The 17855-nt window shown below is 47.1% G+C and overlaps 1 protein-coding gene across 1 annotated transcript; it reads right to left on the reverse strand.

Moving 5' to 3' along the window:
• Positions 1–3815: 3815 nt before the first annotated feature.
• LOC139312085 (E3 ubiquitin-protein ligase TRIM39-like) lies at positions 3816–17343 on the reverse strand. The gene is made up of 7 exons (XM_070936608.1): positions 16897–17343; positions 15309–15404; positions 12186–12416; positions 10508–10530; positions 8176–8294; positions 6830–6862; positions 3816–4939 (listed from the first exon to the last, which is right to left on the reverse strand). The coding sequence occupies exons 1-7, from the start codon at positions 17308–17310 to the stop codon at positions 4428–4430; spliced, it is 1428 nt and encodes a 475-aa protein (XP_070792709.1). The 5' UTR covers positions 17311–17343; the 3' UTR covers positions 3816–4427.
• Between the last annotated feature and the right edge of the window lie 512 nt (positions 17344–17855).

Consider the following 17855-nt stretch of genomic DNA (forward strand, 5'->3'; position numbering starts at 1 on the left):
AAATGGGGGAAGGTCGAAGACAGGGCATTCGCCGGCATTAAAAAACTGTTATCAGCTGAGAGTTTCCTAATCCAGTACAATGCAACCCTTCCCCTTGTTCTAGCTTGTGACACGTCTCCGTTCGGGGTGGGAGCCGTCCTGAGCCATAGACTCCCGAATGGAATGGAGGCGCCCATCGCCTACTACTCCCAAACTCTGTCAAGTGCCGAGAGGAATTATAGTCAGCTCGACAAGGATGCCCTCGCCGCCGTTTCGGGAGTGAAAAAATTCCACGAATACTTGTTTGGGAGAGACTTTGACCTAATCACCAACCATCGACCGCTCCTGGGCCTCCTCGCGGGAGACCGACCAACACAGGCAGCCCTATCGCCCAGGATGACATGCTGGGCCATCTTCCTCGCAGCATACTCCTATCGCCTGGTACACCGACCAGGGGCAGACATGGGCAACACGAACGCACTCAGCCAATGCCCACTACCCGACAACCTAGAGGATCCCATGCCCGGCATCCCCATCTTGCTGATAGACGTATTGGACTTGGGACCTATAACATCAGAAGAGGTTGCGAGAGCCTCAACCAAAGACCACGTGATCCGGACAGTCGCAAGTTGGGTCATGAGGGGGTGGCCAGAAAAGACTGGGAGCGGGGAATTTAAACAGTTCACGGGAAAACGGGACGAACTAACCATGCAAGGGGGTTGTTTACTATGGGGCGACCGGGTTGTTATTCCCTTGCGCCTAAGGGAAAAAGTATTAACGTTGTTGCATGAGGGGCACCCTGGGATTGTACGCATGAAGGGGCTAGCCAGGAGCTACGTCTGGTGGCCCAGTATGGATGCAGACATTACCGAGTGGGTGGGGAGATGCCAGCCCTGCCAAGAGTCTAGATCAGATCCGCCAACAGCACCCGTGAGGGAGTGGGAAAGACCCCAGGGACCCTGGTCCAGGATCCACATTGATTTTGCTGGCCCGTTTCACGGACAGACCTTCATGGTCGTTGTAGATGCGTTTTCCAAGTGGCTGGAGATTAAGCTAATGAAGGCCACTACCACCGAAGCAACCATCAGGGAGCTCAGACAGTTATTTGCCACCCATGGATTACTGGACATCCTAGTGTCGGACAATGGACCACAGTTCACCACGACACAATTCGAGGGGTACTTAGCGGACCTAGGGATCAGACATGTCCTTTCGGCCCCTTTTCATCCGGCTAGTAATGGTCAGGCTGAGAGATTTGTGAGGTCAGCAAAGGAGGCCCTTTCACGGTTAAGCCCCGGGGACTGGCAGGAAAGGGTAGACAAATTCCTAACAGCACAGCACTCCACACCCTGTACAGCCACAGGCCGAAGTCCGGCGGAGCTATTAATGGGGTGGAAACTCCGAGGGGTACTAGACAGACTTAACTCCAACTACTCCCCAGAAGTCTTCAAGGGGGGGAGAGGAAGCTCAGAGAGTTCACCATAGGAACACCGGTCCATGCCAGAAACTACGGGAAGGGCCCACTCTGGGAGGCAGGAACCATTGCAGAAATCACGGGGCCCAAATCATACAGGGTAGACATGAGGGACAGGAGAGTTTGGCGCAGGCACATTGATCAACTAAGGAAACGAATAGCCGCAGACACCGAGGACAGATTCGATGAGCCGATCCCTAACCCTGACTACCAACCAGAAACACAAACTACAAGCCCGGCAAAGCGGAGGACTTAGCTGAGGATTCGGGTATCCAGCGCTGCCCCATCGAGGAGGTCCAGCCCGCCGGGGAAGTCGCCGCCCACAAAGAAGTCTCGGAGGTTCCATTGGCGGAGCAGGGAGAAACAGAGAGTCCCTCCGACCTGCTCGACGACGCCCCTCCAACTGAACTGCGCAGGTCAACTAGGATTCGTACACGCCCTAGTCACCTGAGAGACTTTGTATGCAAATAACGCCCTAAGTGACTTCTGGGAAGGGAGGAGTGTTATGTAAATAGGTTTGTTTGGTGGGAAGTTTGAATTAACTGACCATCAGCTGATTGGCTGACCACCACAGCTGCAAGGTATATAAAGGGAGCTGGCTCCCTGGGTCAGTTGCTGGGTTCTCACCATATAATAAAGAGCTGTTGTCACTCACTACTCTGGCTTGCTGCGTCCTCATTCACCCAACATAACATGTAGAATGTGGGATAGGATCATTTGCTGACCGTAAATCTTCACGTTTGACCAATGAAATGCCTCTTAAGGCAAAAGGTGGATAGAAAGAGGCATTAGGAGTCTCAGGCCAACTTAGGACAGGGGGACCCATGGGGAGAGGTGGGGGGATCTGGTGGGTGGAGAACATCTTATACACCTTTGTCCTTTGTTCAAGGGCTTTTTGGGGAGGCTTCTTTAATCCCAACAGGGTCTCATGAGGGGACATACAGAGTCCCAAGCCCCCTCCTTTATCTTGCCTTTTTGTTGGTGGCATCTCGTTTATGGAATGACCTCCCCAGAGTCCCTTAATTGGCACCCACAGTGGCCTCAGTTTGGCACCAGGTGAAGACCTTTCGAAGGAAGGAAGGAAAGGAAGGAAGGAAGGAAGGAAAGGAACCACGAATATGACTGCAACTACAGTACTACTACTAAACAGGTTTAGGGCTGGGACCTAATTTACAGAACATTCACATCTAAATCTCTTTTAAATATTCCCCAGAAGTGGGGAGATGCAACGCAGAAACAACCCTAGAGGGAGTCAACAAAGACCTAAGGGAGGGAAGCCCCGCCCCTTATTTACATATAGGGAAAAGGCGGAGCTGGCTGCCATCTTGAGTTTGTTGACATGCCTTGGGACACCCTGGCCGTAATCCCCATCCCTTTCGATAGTCTGTTGGGCTAGATCAGTGGCTGCCAATTTGACATATGTGAAGTCAAATAATAAGCATTTTAACATTTCTCATTTTTTAATGTATATAGGCATTAAAAAGTGCTTTATGAGAGTGTTTCACACTTATGACCATTGCAGCATCCTCATGATTACTTGATCAAAATTCAGTGGCTTGGCTATTGACTCATATTTATGACGGTTGCAGGGTCCCCGAGTCGTGTGATAGATTCCTCTTGCCTTCTTTTCCAACCATCCAGGCGCCTTCCCCTGGTCCAGTCCATTCCTTGTGGCTGCCACTCCACTCAGCTCCCTCACATGGTTGGGTGGGGGTCAGATGGCTATTCAGCCAGTTCTTGCTCTCTCTCCTCTCCCCCCCACCCCCTCCTGCTTGCTGGTCTCTCCTGCCACTGCCTCTGCTCCTCCCGTGATTCCCCTGCCTGCCTCCCTTTCTCTCTTTCTCCTTCCTCCTCCTCCTTTCTCAACCTTTCCTCACACACTTTTCCCTTCTTTTCCCCCCTCCACTCCTTTCTCTCCCTTTCCTCAACCCGTCCTCATGTGTCGCTTCCCCCCCTCACTTGGTGGGGTGGAGGCCAGGTGAGCCAGGAGGCCCCACTTCCCTTCTCTCCCTTCTCCCTCAGGTTTGCCCCCAAAGAGACCCACCTATCCCTCTCGCCCTCTCTCTCTATCCACTGCTCCCCTCCTTTTTCCTGCCAAAACCTCCTCCTTTTCATTCCCTTCTTCCCCCGTGATAGTTAAAATGGGGCAAAGCTCACTTAACAGCTGTCTCACTTGGGAGCAGAAATTTGGGGCTCAGTTGTAAGTCAAGGACTACCTGTATTAGGTATGTTCATTAGGATTCCTCATTTGCTCCTTTGCCAACAGCAGCTTCTCAATCTTCAGTTCTTTAGATGCTTTGAGGAGTTCCAGAGATCTGCTGTCAGCATTCAAAGTCACCATATCAGTTAAGTTTCACTCCCCTTATTTATTTTTATCTCGCCTTTATTATTTTTACAAATAACTCAAGGTGGCAAACATATCCAACACATCTTCCTCCTCCTATACCTGTGAGGCTATAAAGCTTATATCGAGTGTAATACTTGCTGAAGCCCTGCTAGGGTTCCTTGGATTATGACAATTATGTCTTAAAAGGAAACTGGAGGAAAAAAGGGGGAAGGAAAGAAAAAAAGAAGGGGATGATTATAGAATATACTGAGTTATGGACACCTACACAATCATTGATTGCAACTAACATGAAACAAACAAGCATGATCCATAAATGGGATGAAGAGCTGTGACAGACATATTAAATCATGATTGACAGGCTTAGCTGTAAGGTATCTTTAATACTGATACACCCGAACACATGATGCTAAAGCCGATAAAGCTCCTAGGACACTTCATTTTTTTTTTGTCCAGACAAATAGAAACGATGATCAGGTTATTCCTTTATAAGGACTGATTGACTGACCAGGGTGGCATCGAACAATAAAGGAAGCTGAAGTAGCAAAAAGCTAAGGAATCTCTGCTCTAAAGGCTTTCGGAGATCCCTGCTTGGCAAATAGGGAGTTTTGTTTATGGATGTCCCTTCTTTTAGGGGAGTGTCATGCAGACTCCCTCCCACAAAGAGAAACAGGGCAGAAGGGTCTCTCCAACCAAGGAAGCGTCTGAGAATGTATGGAGCAGAGCTGCTGTGCTGGCATCAAAAAAGCTCACTTGTCCCCCTTCACAGTTGAGAGAGACGCGGATCCTCGTGGGCTCCTCAGCCAGGACCAGTTCAGAGCGTTTTAATGGAGATATGGCTATGTATCCCCCTCGCCATTTCCCAAACTCCCACCATATGGTCTCATCAAGATTTGTTAAGTTCACTGGCTTTTTGGCAACCCCTACACTCCATATTCCTTTACCTCCTACAATAACTTCCCAGAAATGTCTCCCTGTTGAGAACTTCTGACAGCCAAGGACACAAGGCGTATATACAAATCTCATGGGGTCTGGGACAGGATTTTTTCCTTTAACTGGCTTAACTACTTTGACACTTTTCCGATCTTCAGAGACTTCAAGGAAGTCAGGATGGGCTGTGTCTGCATCCAGAGTTACATTCTCTGTAAGGGGGAAGAGAAGAAGGAAGGAAAAAAAACCAAGAGCTTCAGCTGCAGGCCTGGTTTGTGTCCTCAGCCCCAAGAGTTTAACCCTCTTGTGTGAATGGAGTTCAGCTTCCAAACACCCCCTCCAGGACTGGAAGACTCATTGTTCTTTTAAACAACACCTAAGCATTGCCTGGTCAAGAGTCCTCCAACTTTGGCAACTGTAAGACTTGTAGACTTCAACTAACAGAATTCCAATGGCTGATGGGGCTGCTATTGTCCAGGTCCCTCTGCTCCCTTTTCTCCAAGCACTCAGGCTCTCCCACACTCTTAGTCCCATCCTCTGTTAACTGCCGGCCTGTTCAGCGCTCCTCTGGCCTTCTCCTTCCATTCACTTAGGTTGCCTTCACCATCTTCCAGTCCATCTGCCTCCCTTTCAGCTGCCACTAAGCTGCACACCTTCAGGATACGTTGACTACCTGTACAGCTTTTGGCTCCTCCCCTCAGCTCTTCGTCTCTTGGCTCCACTGGTCAATTCCCCTAGTCTCTAGTCTCCCATGTGGCCGCCACTCTGCTGACTACCGTCCAGCTTCGCCATCCTGGATGGGGAATTCTGGGAACTGAAGTCCACAAGTCTCACAATGGCCAAGTCCTTCAAACACTTCATAGCGCTCCACCTCTTCCAGAAGATCAGGCAGAGCAAGAGGCTGCCATGTTTCAATTCTGAACTGGTAAAAGTCAGAAGAGGTAACTTAGGAAACATGATGGGATGGGAGGAGGCTCCGTCTTTTTCTCTATGAGCATCAGGGTATCACAGGGATGTACAAAAGGGGAGGATCTTATACAGGAAACCTCTGCTTTCACCAGTCTGATGGCCCACAGAGTGGAGGCAACCCTGATGCTCCAACTTTGCTATTTGCTTTGACCCAAAGGACCTAATTTCTGCTCCCAAAGACCTGGTCTCTCACCAACTTATAGTCAGGCAGTAAAATCAAGAGGATGTTATTAGCTTGGTAGGAATTCAAGATTCCTTTCACTCCCATTCCATATTTTCCCATTTGTCCAGGTATTTCATTCTACACCAAGATTGGCTTCAGTTTTTTAGATTACCGTATTTTTCAGAGTATAAGATGCACCAGAGTGTAAGACACAGCTTAGTTTTTGGGGAGGAAAATAGGGGAAAAAAATCTGCCTACCAGGTATTCATCTGGCTATCGTCCTTAGTCTGGTCAGCTTCAGCACATTAGTTTGCTGGTTTTTTATCCCCTGCTTGGGGATAAAAAACAGCTTCTAAGGCACAGCTGAGAGGAAGCAGCAATGAGAAAAGCAGGCAAAGCTTCACTCGGCTGGTACCTGGTTAGGGCTGAAAAAAGCTTCTAAAGAACAGCTGAGAGTCGGAGCAAAGCAGGGAGACTGCTTCACTCAGGGAGTTGAGGGAGCAGGCAAAGCTGGGAAGATTGCTTGCTAGTGCTTCGTTAGTGCCTCGGTGGGGCTGAAAAATGCTTCCAAAAAGCTACATACGGAGTATAAGTTGCACCCAAATTTTCAGCCTCTTTTAGGGGGGAAAAGGTTCGTCTTACACTCCAAAAAATATGGTATGTATAGAACGGAACAGAGCGGAGCAGGAGTAGAGGAGTAGAACAGAACAGAACAGAACAACCGCTTGATTTGGCCAAATGTGATCAGACACACAAGGAATTTTTCTCCATTGCATTAGCTAATATTGTACATATAAATGGCAAGTAATAGTTCATAAATCATATAATCATTAAAGTTTACTGGATCATCATAGTCTTATATAGTAATTAATCCTATATTTTTCTTTTTGATCTATTATGTTTCTCTTCACGTTACTGGCATCAGAGCTTAAAATAGCAAGCAATTCCAATTCCTGTAACTCATATTTACCTTCCTGTACCTGAAGTCCACTTTCCAGAGTATCTGGGGAAGAAAAGGGAGGAATTCAGCATCTCATCCCTGGAATTGGGGCAACAGAAGGGCCTCCCTCAGATTCCCTGGTTTGCTTTCCTTGGCCTCAGATCAGGAAATAAGGAATAGGGAAAGCTACAAGCCAGAATGTCATTGGTGGCTATATATATTCCATCAGGTATAAATATATTCTACTATATATGCACCTTGGTGGTGCAATGGACTAAAGTGCTATTAAGTGCTAGCACTTAGCTGCCAGCTGCCTGCAATTAGCGCAAGTTCGAATCTCACCAGGCTCAAGGTTGACTCAGCCTTCCATCCTTTCGAGGTAGGTAAATTGAGGACCCGGATTGTGGGGCCAATAAGCCAACTTTGTATAGAACAACACCGCGGGGGGGAGGGGGGCGAAAGCCCTAATAAGCAGGTATAGACAAAAAAGAATGCAGGCTGTTGCTATAATGCATTGTAAGCCACCCTGAGTCTACGGAGAAGGGCGGCATATAAATTGGACTAATAAATAATAAAAATAAATAAATAAATTCCATATACAGGTAGTCCTCAAGTTACAACTATTTTTTTAGTGACGTTATAGCAGCACTGACAAAGGAGCTTTATGATCGGTTCTTACACTTATGATGGTTGCAGCCTCCCCAGTCCCGTGATCAAAATTTGGGCACTTGGGAACCAGTTTGTATTTACGATGGTTGCAGCATCCCATGATTCTGGGATTGTCCTCTTCAACCTTCCTGGGGAGCTTCTGACACGCAAAGTCAATACATGAATCCAGATTCATTTATCAACCACGATTCACTTAACTGCCGTCATTTTCTGAATAACTGTGGCAAAAAAGTTCGTAAAATGGGGCACTTCTCACTTAACAACTGCCTTCCTTAGCAACAGAAATTTTCAGCTCAACAGAGGTCGTAAGTCAAGAACTACCTGTATGTATTCCATTATACTTAGTGGAAACTTATTCTGCTTCCCCAGTGATCAGGGCATATGGATTTGGGCCAGGGGTGGGTTCCACTTACCTTCGCTACCGGTTCACAATGTGCGTGCGTGCGCAGAGTGTCTGTGATGATGTCCAGGTGGATGGGCGGAGCCTCCCGCCACCGCTACTACCAGTTTGCAAGATCCAGAGCGAACCGGTAGGAACCCGCCACTGATTTGGGCTACGAAGACTACAGGTAGTCTCCATTTACAATCCTAACTGAGACACTGATCCTGAAATCGATCCCTCTTTGATCCATGTGACATTGACCCAGAATCTCTCTTGGATGCTCAAAATGTCATCCAGTGTAAAACCTTGGTTGCTGTTTTTTTACCTCTCAGTTTTTTCATTGCCCTTTTCAGAAGCTCAGTCATATTACTGTAATCCCGAATTGTCCCCTTTGGCTCTAGAAGTAAATCCACCGGATTCTCATATGTTTCCTTAGCCTGGTACCTGGCAAGGCAAAATAACAGAACAACAGAGTTGGAAGGGACCTTGTAGGTCATCTAGTCCAGCATCCCCCCCAACCACCCAAACAGGAGACCCCACATTGTTTCTGACAGGTGGCAGTCCGGCCTCTTCTTGAAAACTTCCAGTGATGAAGCTCCCACTACTTCTGGAGAGAAGCTGTTTCATTGGTTCATTCTCCTCAGTCAGAAAATTTCTCCTCATTTCTAATTTGAATCTCTCCTTGATCAGTTTCCATCCATTATTCCTTGCCTGGCCTTCAGGTGCTTTGCAATACAGATTGACCCCCTTCTCTCTGTGACAGACCCTCAAATATTGGAACACTCTCTCCAGAATGTGTGCATTGGGCTGTTCCATGCCTTGTATTTATGTGGTGCCTGGTTGTGTATGGCTTTTAGTTGTTAAGTGGGGTGTTGATGGACAGCTATTAAGTCATTCCCTTCTGCGCATGTCCAAGATGGCACCCCAGTGCTAGAGCTCCGATCTTCGGGGTGATGTCCTGGTTCAAAGAGGCTTCAGGGGGCCAGTTTGATCATCTACGGCCCCCCGCCTGGGTAAAGGAGTGTCTGTGGAGCATTTTGAGAGTTTCGTCAGCTCTCCGGGTTATCCCAGCTCTGAGGGGGATGGCGTTCAGCAAAGACAGCAGGAGACAGAAAAACAGCAGCAAAACGGTGAGATCAGAATTTTTACGTATTTCTGGGGGGAGTTCATTCCAAATGGCAGGGGCTCCCACAGAGGAGGCCCTCCCTCTGGGTGTCGCCAGCCGAAATAATTTGGCCGATGGCACCCTGAGGAGACCCTCTCTGTGGGAGCGGACTGGCCGGTGGGAGGCTACTGGTGGCAGAAGACGGTCTCAAAGGTACTGGTATGGGTCCAGATAGATAGCTTCATCAGCCTCTCATTTGTGGAGTGCCTCAGGGGTCGGTCCTCTCGCCCCTTCTCTTCAACATTTATGTGAAGCCGCTGGGTGAGATCATCCGTGGCTTTGGGGTGAAGTACCATCAGTACGCTGATGATACCCAGCTGTACATCTCCACCCCAGGCCACCCCAACAATGCCCTTGAAGTGATGTCCCATGCGGATCTGGATGGGGAGGAACAGGCTCAAGCTCAACCCTTCCAAGACTGAGTGGCTGTGGCTCCCGGCATCCCGATATACTCAGTTGACTCCATCACTGACTATCGGGGACGAGTCTTTGGCCCCCACAGAGAGGGCGCGCAATCTGGGAGTCCTCCTCGATTCGCAGCTGTCCTTGGAGGAACATGTGATGGCTGTAGCCAGGGGGACCTTTTGTCAGGTTCGCCTGATTTGCCAGTTGCGGCCCTTTATTGATCGGGATTCCCTGTGCACACTCACTCATGCCCTCGTCACCTCGCGCCTGGACTACTGCAACGCTCTCTACATGGGGCTCCCTTTGAGGAGCACCCGGAGGCTCCAACTGGTCCAGAATGCGCTAAGAGGCAAAGGGGGTGGCAGAGAGTGCTGGAGTTGGGCTCCCCCCTGCAACTGTAACTCTTTTTAAATCAGACGTGATATGTAAGTCCGTGATGGCAAACCTATGGCACGCGTGCCACAGGTGGCATGTGGAGCCATGTCACCTGGCACACACGGCATCGGCCATTCCTCTTCCGGGTTCACAACCCAAAGCTCAGATCATCAGACTAGCTGGCCAGTGCACATGTGTGCATCAGAAACTGAAAGTTTGTTTCCCGGGGCACGCATGCCACTGGGCAGCTCCTCTTACCAAGTGTGTGAGGCTGAACTCTTGGATGCTCTCTTATTGCTCTCTTTGCTTGCTATCGGTCGCTGCTTGCCCAAACCACTCGACCCAGGCCCAGCTGCTCCGCTCCTCGCCCACTTGATTGCTGTTGCCTTCCTAGCTTTTGGTAAGTTGCAGGTGGGCTGCCGCGGATGGGGGGGAGGGGCTGGGGGGCGGCATGCCTGGCTGGCTACTGCCACCTGTGATGTGCTGCCCAGGAAGGAGGAGGGCTGTGGGGGGGAGGGGCTGGGGAGAATTAAATATTGCTAATTATATTGTGTTGAGGTTGTCTGAGGAAAGGTCTAAAAAGCCCTGAAATACAGTACGTTGTCTTTACAATAAAATACTGTGAAATAAAGAAAAAACCTTTCCAAAATAGGAAAACTGCTGGCAGAGCTTCTGATCTCTGAGTCTGTAAAGAAAAGGTGGATTTACTTACTTCTTCAAGATGCTTCCAATGTCCTAAAAAATAAAGAGAGGAAGCACTGAAAGGAGCCATTTCCTAGGCAGAAAATTAAATTCTTACAGTCACAAAATACATGAGTGAAACGTCTGGACAACCAGACACTAACAGACATACAAAATACTTCAATTTTTTTAAAAAAATCCATTGCTCTTCCCCCCCCCCCCCCGTTTTAGAGAGGTATTGTTTTTACTTTCTTGTCTAAGAAAAATTAGACCCAGATTGAATCCAACACAATTACAGAAGATATATATTTATATATAAAACATGATAGCAAAAAGAAAAGACTATTTGAAAATCAAAATAGTGCATCAATAGGATAAAAAAATCCCCTGCATTTATGCTTCCAGAATGAAGGCACTTTGGAAAATCCAGGTGGTGATAATACTTTGGAGAAGGTGATCAGTGTTGGGTTTCTCCTTGGCCTGGAGATTTAAGGGGAGGGGGAGACCCTACAAAGAACACCCACCACCACATCCCCTAATAGGGGATAGGAACCCCAAGCAGGCATTCTTAAAATCGTGAAGAATCTATAGACAATTGACCAGAACTTTGAATTCCTGCTTTTTCTGAATTACCTTATGTATCCCTAATATTAGCCATTACAGGTAGTCCTTGACCAAACAGTTCATTTAGTGACCATTCGAAGTTACCACGGCACTGAAAGAAATTATTTATGATCATTTTTCACACTTAAGGCTCTTGCAGAAAAAGAGGATACAGAATATTATAAAATTTGGTATAGAGGGTATGAGTGGTTGGAGGGAAGGAAAAATGAAGAAGAAAAATAAGGGGGAGATAAAGAAATGTCCAAAAATAATGGGAAAAATTGGTAAAATACAATTTAGTGATTGAAATGAAAAAGAGAAATATATTGTAAATGAAATGATGGGGACAGATCGTAATTTGGAATAAAATGAAGTAAAATTTGTGGAAATAGTAAATAATAAGGAAGGACCACTATGAAAAAGCTGTAAAAAGAGTCTTGTATATAAGTGTTGTATGTCTTGTGTTGTTTTACTGTGTTATAAATAAACTTTTTTTTTTTAATCCCCATGGTCACATGATCAAATTCAGCCACTTGGAAACAGATTCATATTTATGACGGTTGCAGCTTCCTGGGGTCATGTGATCACCATTAGTGACCTTCTGACAAGCAAAGTCAGTGTGAAGCCTGATTCATTTAACAACCGTGTTACTAACTTAACCACTGCAGAGGTTCACTTAACAACAGCGGCAAGAAAGGTCGTAAAATGGGGCAAAATTCACTTAACAATTGTTTCCCTCAGCAACAGAAATTTCAAGTCCAAGTGTGCTCATATGTCAAGGACTACCTGTAGTCTTCATACCTTCCAGTTTCCTTTCCATAGAAAGAGTCAAAAAGTTTACTAAATGAGGAGTTGAAAAAAAGATTTTGAACTTGGTCAAGCTAAAATAAGGAAGAATTTCCTGACAGTGAGAAATATTTATCAGTGGAACAGCATGCCTCCCTGAGTTTTGGTGCTCCATCACTGAAGGATTCCAATAATAGTTTGGACAACTATTTTTGAGGGGATGGTTATAAGGTCTCCTGCCTTGGGTAGAAGATTGGACTAGAAGACCTCCAAGGTCCCTTCCAGCCCTGGGATTCTATGATCTCAACTTCCTGACTGACCTGTAAGAGTTTGCTGGCTGGCTGCTGAAGCTTCTCTTCTATCTCCTGGATGAGATGGTCAAGAGAGCCCAGTTCTTCCATGTGCTTGGCCAAACCCTTCTCCTTTCTTGCCATAATATCCTTCTCCGTTTCTTCCATTTGAGTCAACAGAAGCTTCTCCTGTCCTTCTAACCAGAGTTGTAGCTCTCTGAATTCAGCCACTACATTTTTCTTCACTTCTTTGATGAGCTCCTAGAATAAGAAAGAGAAAAAACAAAAGTCATAATTTTATTTTTAATTGTTTTACTTAATTATTTTTACTTTTATTTTAATTGTTACAATAATTAAACAGATTCCTTGAAGAATCCAGAAGTGAGGTGGGAGAATATCCGAAGCAAACAAAAAACCCATTTGATAATAAAAAGCGTAGGGGGAAAGGGTTTTTGTTTTTTTTTAAAGGCTCTAGTTTAATGACCTCTCATGAAAATTTTCTTAGCAATCCGGGATTCCAAAAAAGGAGACAGAAAAATGTTTGTGTTCACAATTTTTTCAATAGGATGAAATATGGTTTGCATTAATTTATTAAACAAAACAAACCCATTGTATTAAACAAAGCTCATGGGATAGGGGCACTTAACCCAACTGTGACTCATTCAGCCAATGGTGACATCTTAGTCCCCAGGTTAAGAACACGTTCTGTGCCCTAACACCGTCTTTAACTTTAACCAGTGAGATGGTTCCGCCCCAGGCGCCTGATGGAACCCGAAAGGTTCCTGATGGAGCTTGGATCATTTCCCGCCTCCTTAACCCACGATTCCTCCGAGGCCCTAGTGGCGGCCTGGGATCAAATCGCGCCTATGCGGCCTCTGATTCGATGCAGATCCCGGGCGGCTCCATGGTTCACCGCGGAGCTCAGGGAAATGAAGCGTTGGAAAAGACACCTTGAGGTTGGTTGGAGGTCCTCCTGATCTGAATCCGACCGAACACAGTTAAGAACCTATACTAGGTCTTATTTTGTGGCGATGGAAGCGGCAAAACAACAATATTTCACCGCTCTCATTGCATCTGCAGAAAACCTCCCAGCCGCCCTGTTTAGGGTGACCCACTCCCTCCTTAACCTTGGAGCGAGGGAGGACCCCTTGCAGGGCCGAGCTGAGGATTTTGCACAGTTTCTGGAAGATAAAATCGCTCAGATCCGGACCGGGTTGGACTCTGACTGAGCAGAGTCCACTGAGGAGACTGGGCCTAGTCCTGGGTTGAGTTTGAGCCTGTTTCGTTGGATGAAGTGGACAGGATTATGGGTCGGCTGGGGGCCTCCACGTGTGCATTGGACCCGTGTCCCTCCTGGCTTGTTTCTGCAGCCAGAGAGGTGACCGGAGACTGGATCAAGGCTCTTGTTAACGCCTCGCTGAGGGAGGGATTCGTCCCCGCTGCACTCAAAGAGGCGGTGGTTCAACCCCTCCTTAAGAAGCCCAACCTGGACCCGGACTCCCTTAACAACTATTGTCCAGTTTGCAACCTCCACTTTTTAGTGAAGGTTGTTGAGACCATGGTGGCACAGCAATTCCCTCATTTCCTGGAGGAAACAGACTACCTGGACCCTTACCAATCTGGTTTCAGGCACAGTCACAGCACGGAAACGGCATTGGTCACCCTAGTGAATGATCTCTGGCGGGCCCGTGATGGGGGTTGTTCCTCTATCCTGGTCCTTCTTGACCTCTCAGCGGCTTTTGATACCATCGACCATGGTATCCTACTGCAGCGACTCGGGGGGTTGGGGATAGGAGGCACTGTGTTGCAGTGGTTCTCCTCCTACCTCTCGGGCCGCTCGCAGTTTGTATCGGCGGGGGGGTCAGAGATCCTCCCAGAGGCCCCTCACTTGTGGGGTGCCTCAGGGATCAGTTCTCTCCCCCCTGCTTTTTAACATCTATATGAAGCCGCTGGGTGAGATCATTCGTGGTTTTGGGGTGAGGTATCACCAATATGCGGATGATACCCAGCTTTATATCTCCACCCCAGGACACCCTGGGGATGCCCTTTCCGTGATGTCTTGTTGCCTGGAGGCAGTGCAGGCTTGGATGGGAAGGAACAGGCTCAGACTCAACCCTTCCAAGACTGAGTGGCTGAGGATGTCGGCATCTCAGGATCTATAAGTACCATCTTTAGTGATTGGAGGGGAGACGCTTACCCCCTCCAACAGGGTTCACAATCTGGGTGTCCTCCTGGATTCTCGGCTGTCCCTGGATGATCATCTGACGGCCGTAACCAGGGGGGCTTTCACACAAGTGCATCTTGTGAGCCAGTTGCGCCCTTTCCTAGACCGAGATGCCCTCGCCACGGTCACTCATGCCCTTGTTACTTCTCGGTTGGACTACTGTAATGCCCTCTACATGGGGCTTCCCTTGGGATGCATCCAGAGGCTCCAGCTAGTCCAGAATGCGGCCGCGCGGGCAGTTACGGGGGTTCCTCGTTACTCCCGTGTTACACCTCTCCTGCGCGAGCTGCACTGGCTGCTGGTTGTTCTCCGGGTCCGTTTCAAGGTGCTGGTGCTTACCTATAAAGCCCTACATGGCTTAGGCCCGGGGTACTTACGAGACCATCTTCTGCCTTCCTCCCACCATCCTGTGCGCTCCCACAGAGCAGGCCTCCTCAGGGTGCTGTCGGCCAAACAATGTCGGCTAGGGGCCCCCAGGGGGAGAGCTTTCTCTGTTGGAGCGCCGACCCTCTGGAATGGTCTGCCCACCGAGCTCAGGATAGCCCCCGACCTCCTCTCCTTTCACCGCGAACTGAAGGCGTGGCTGTTCCAACAATAATCTGATCGTGGGGTTGTACAATGCTATAATTTTAAATTGTTTTTAATGGGGGTTTTAATTTTAATTTGAATTAACACTGTGATTTGTATTGTTGATTGCTGTATGTAAGCCGCCCTGAGTCCTTCGGGAGAATGGCGGCATATAAATCACAATAATAAATAAATAAATAAATAAATAAATAAATAAATAAATAAATAAATAAATAAACAAACTTGAATTTCATTTAAGTCAGAATTTGTACTAAAACACAGGCTGCCTATTATCAAAGATGGCAGATGGTGTTTTCCATCCTATTAGCTCAGAAGCTCCTCACTGTTGGATCAATACTTACAAGCATCTCCTGCACTGTTTGCTCTGTGTCTCCTTTGTATGTAGCTATTTTTTCTTTCTCCTCCTTCTGAGCCTTCAGGCAATCCTCCACCTTGATCTGAAAAATACAAGTTTTGAGTTTCTTTTCCGTAAAGGATTACATCAGAGGGAAGACCCAGTTAGAAGATATATGCAATCGTCATAAATACATGGCAGTTGGCAAGCGTCCAAATTTTGATCATGTGACCACAGAATGCTGCAATGATCATAAGGGTGAAAAACATTATGTCACTTTTTTCATTGTCGTCATAACTTTGAACAGTCACTAAACGAATTGTTTTAAGTCAAGGACTACCTGTAATGGCATTAAAGTGAGCTGCCTGAGTCTCCTGGTTGCAGTCATCCAGAAGCATCACTGAGAAATGAACATTTGGCCTGATCCAGCAGGAGTGTTTTTCGGGGTCTGCACTCAAGACTTTGGAGGAATGACAATTTCGTTCTAGAGCCAACGTGGAAAGGGAGCCTATTTTACCCTACAGGCAATTTCCCTTGCTAAGCAAGACAGTTAAGTGATGTTCTTGCTGCAGTTGTTTTTTAAAAAAAATAATATTTATTAAATTTTCAAAGATTAAAATATACAGTACAAAAAATAGAAAAGAATAAAAAATAAAAAACTATAACACACAGCAAAAACAAACAAACAAAAACAAACACATCAAAACCTAAGCACTAGTAACAGCTTTTTTGTGATCATTTTTTCTCTTGGTCCTAAAAATATCTTATCCAATTCCAATTGTTCTCTGTGTATACCATATTGTTCCCTGTCTTTTTTATATTTTGTCCTAATTTGCAAATATGGCCACCAGTCAATTTTTATTCCTTGTTTTTTTTAATCTTGTTCTGTTTTTAAATTTCCAAGGTCTTGCTGCAGTTGTTAAGTGAATCACTGCAGTTGTTCACTTTTAGTAACACAGTTGTGAAGTGATTCTGGCTTCCCAATTGACTTTGCTTGTGAGAAAGTCACTAAATGAATGGTTGTAATTCAAAGACTATGGTAAATCTGTCTTCAAAAAAATTGCAGCCACAAAGGATAAAGCAGGAGGTGAAGGTCTCAGGTTGGAATTAGGGAAGTTTGTTAAAGGAATGGACGAGGCAGAAAGTTGCAGAAGAGTGTAATAACACCAGGAACCAATGGGGGGACACATAGACATCAACTTTGGAAACTTCTTATTATAATAATAAAACACACAGCTCTTTTGATAAGAAAGCTAATTAGCACAAATACGCAATGTATGAAGAATGTGAGTAAAGTAGGCCAGGACAAGAAATCAAAAGAAACTCCTGTCAAGGAACCTTAATCTTAACCCTATATTTTGAATGTTTACATCGTTCAGGGGTCTTGGCTCCTTTAGCTGCTGATACCCTTTTGCTGAAGTACCTCATTAAAAGTCCCTTGAGCCGCCTCTCCAGTCTGGTTCTCAATGGCATCTGAGCCAGATTAAACCCAGTTTGCCGACAACAGAGGAAGCAAGTAAATTGGTCCAAGGATTGCCAGGAAGACCAAGGATCTGGATGCCCCTCCGCAGCGATTCCTCCTGGCTGATTCCTACCTGGTATTCCTGGAAAGCCTCCTCCGCAGGGATCACCGAGTGGCCCCTGTGCTCTTTGGATAGGTAGCAGACCAAGCAGATGAGGGTCTCGTGGTCCTTACAGAAGAGCTTGAGGGGCTCCCGGTGCTTCTGGCAGAGGCTCCCTCCTTCCTCACCCGGACGGCTGCTGCATAGGCTGGCCCCTTCCAGCACCCGCGCCAGCTGCCAGTTGGAGAGGAGGCTGCGGGGCGCGAAGGTCTGTCTGCATTGGGGGCAGGAAGCCTCCGATTCCGACGTTCCCCAACTGCGGGTCAGGCAGCCCCGGCAGAAGTTGTGGCCGCACTCCGGGATGAGCACGGGGTCCTGGAAATAGTCCAGGCAAATGGAGCAGGTGGCTTCTTCCAGCAAAACAGGGAAGGACGCTTCGGCCGCCATCACCTCCTCCTCCACCAGGACAAAGAAAGAGAAAGTTAAGTTTCGTTTCTTTTCCTCCAAATCAGGTGACCGCCTTTGGGCTCTGCCCAGACGGGAAACCGAAATGAATTGTTGTTATTCTTGTGGTCAGTCTCGCTGGCTGAGGGAAAAAAAAGTGTTTTATAAACAACAAACTGGGGAAAAGCAAACATTCGCAGGATGGACCCCCGATCAATTATTATTGGCCCAATCAGCTCGTCAAAGGGGGGGGGAGTTTTCAAAATAATAATCCTTCTTTTTCTTCCTTCTTCCATCTTCCTTCCTTCCTCCTCCCCCTCCTCCTCCTCTTCCTTCTCCTTCATATCCCTCATCGGACGTTGGCGATCATGTTGGCGATCCTATTTTTATCAACAGCCGCACGAAAAAGTGCTGCTTTTTAAAATCTGGGGAGAAGCAAATATTTTTGGGACAGACCCCCCCAGTCAATTACTGATCCAAGTATCCTACTAAAGGGAAAGATATTGAAAAATCCTGGGGAGAAAGAAACCTCCATGGGGCTGATTCAC

Source organism: Pituophis catenifer, unplaced genomic scaffold (assembly GCF_029215685.1).
Source record: "Pituophis catenifer annectens isolate HBS135680 unplaced genomic scaffold, rPitCat1.0.hap2 SCAF_2, whole genome shotgun sequence".
In the NCBI taxonomy this organism is placed as follows: Eukaryota; Metazoa; Chordata; class Lepidosauria; order Squamata; family Colubridae; genus Pituophis; species Pituophis catenifer.

Coding starts and splice junctions, on each gene's coding strand:
- LOC139312085 (XM_070936608.1), bottom strand. CDS start 17,310: ATGGCGGCCGAAGCGTCCTTCCCTGTTTTGCTGGAAGAAGCCACCTGC. Junction 10,531..12,185: donor CAGCCAGCAAACTCTTACAG/GTCAGTCAGGAA, acceptor TTTATTTTTTAG/GACATTGGAAGCATCTTGAA. Junction 8,295..10,507: donor ATTGGAAGCATCTTGAAGAA/GTAAGTAAATCC, acceptor TTGCCTTGCCAG/GTACCAGGCTAAGGAAACAT.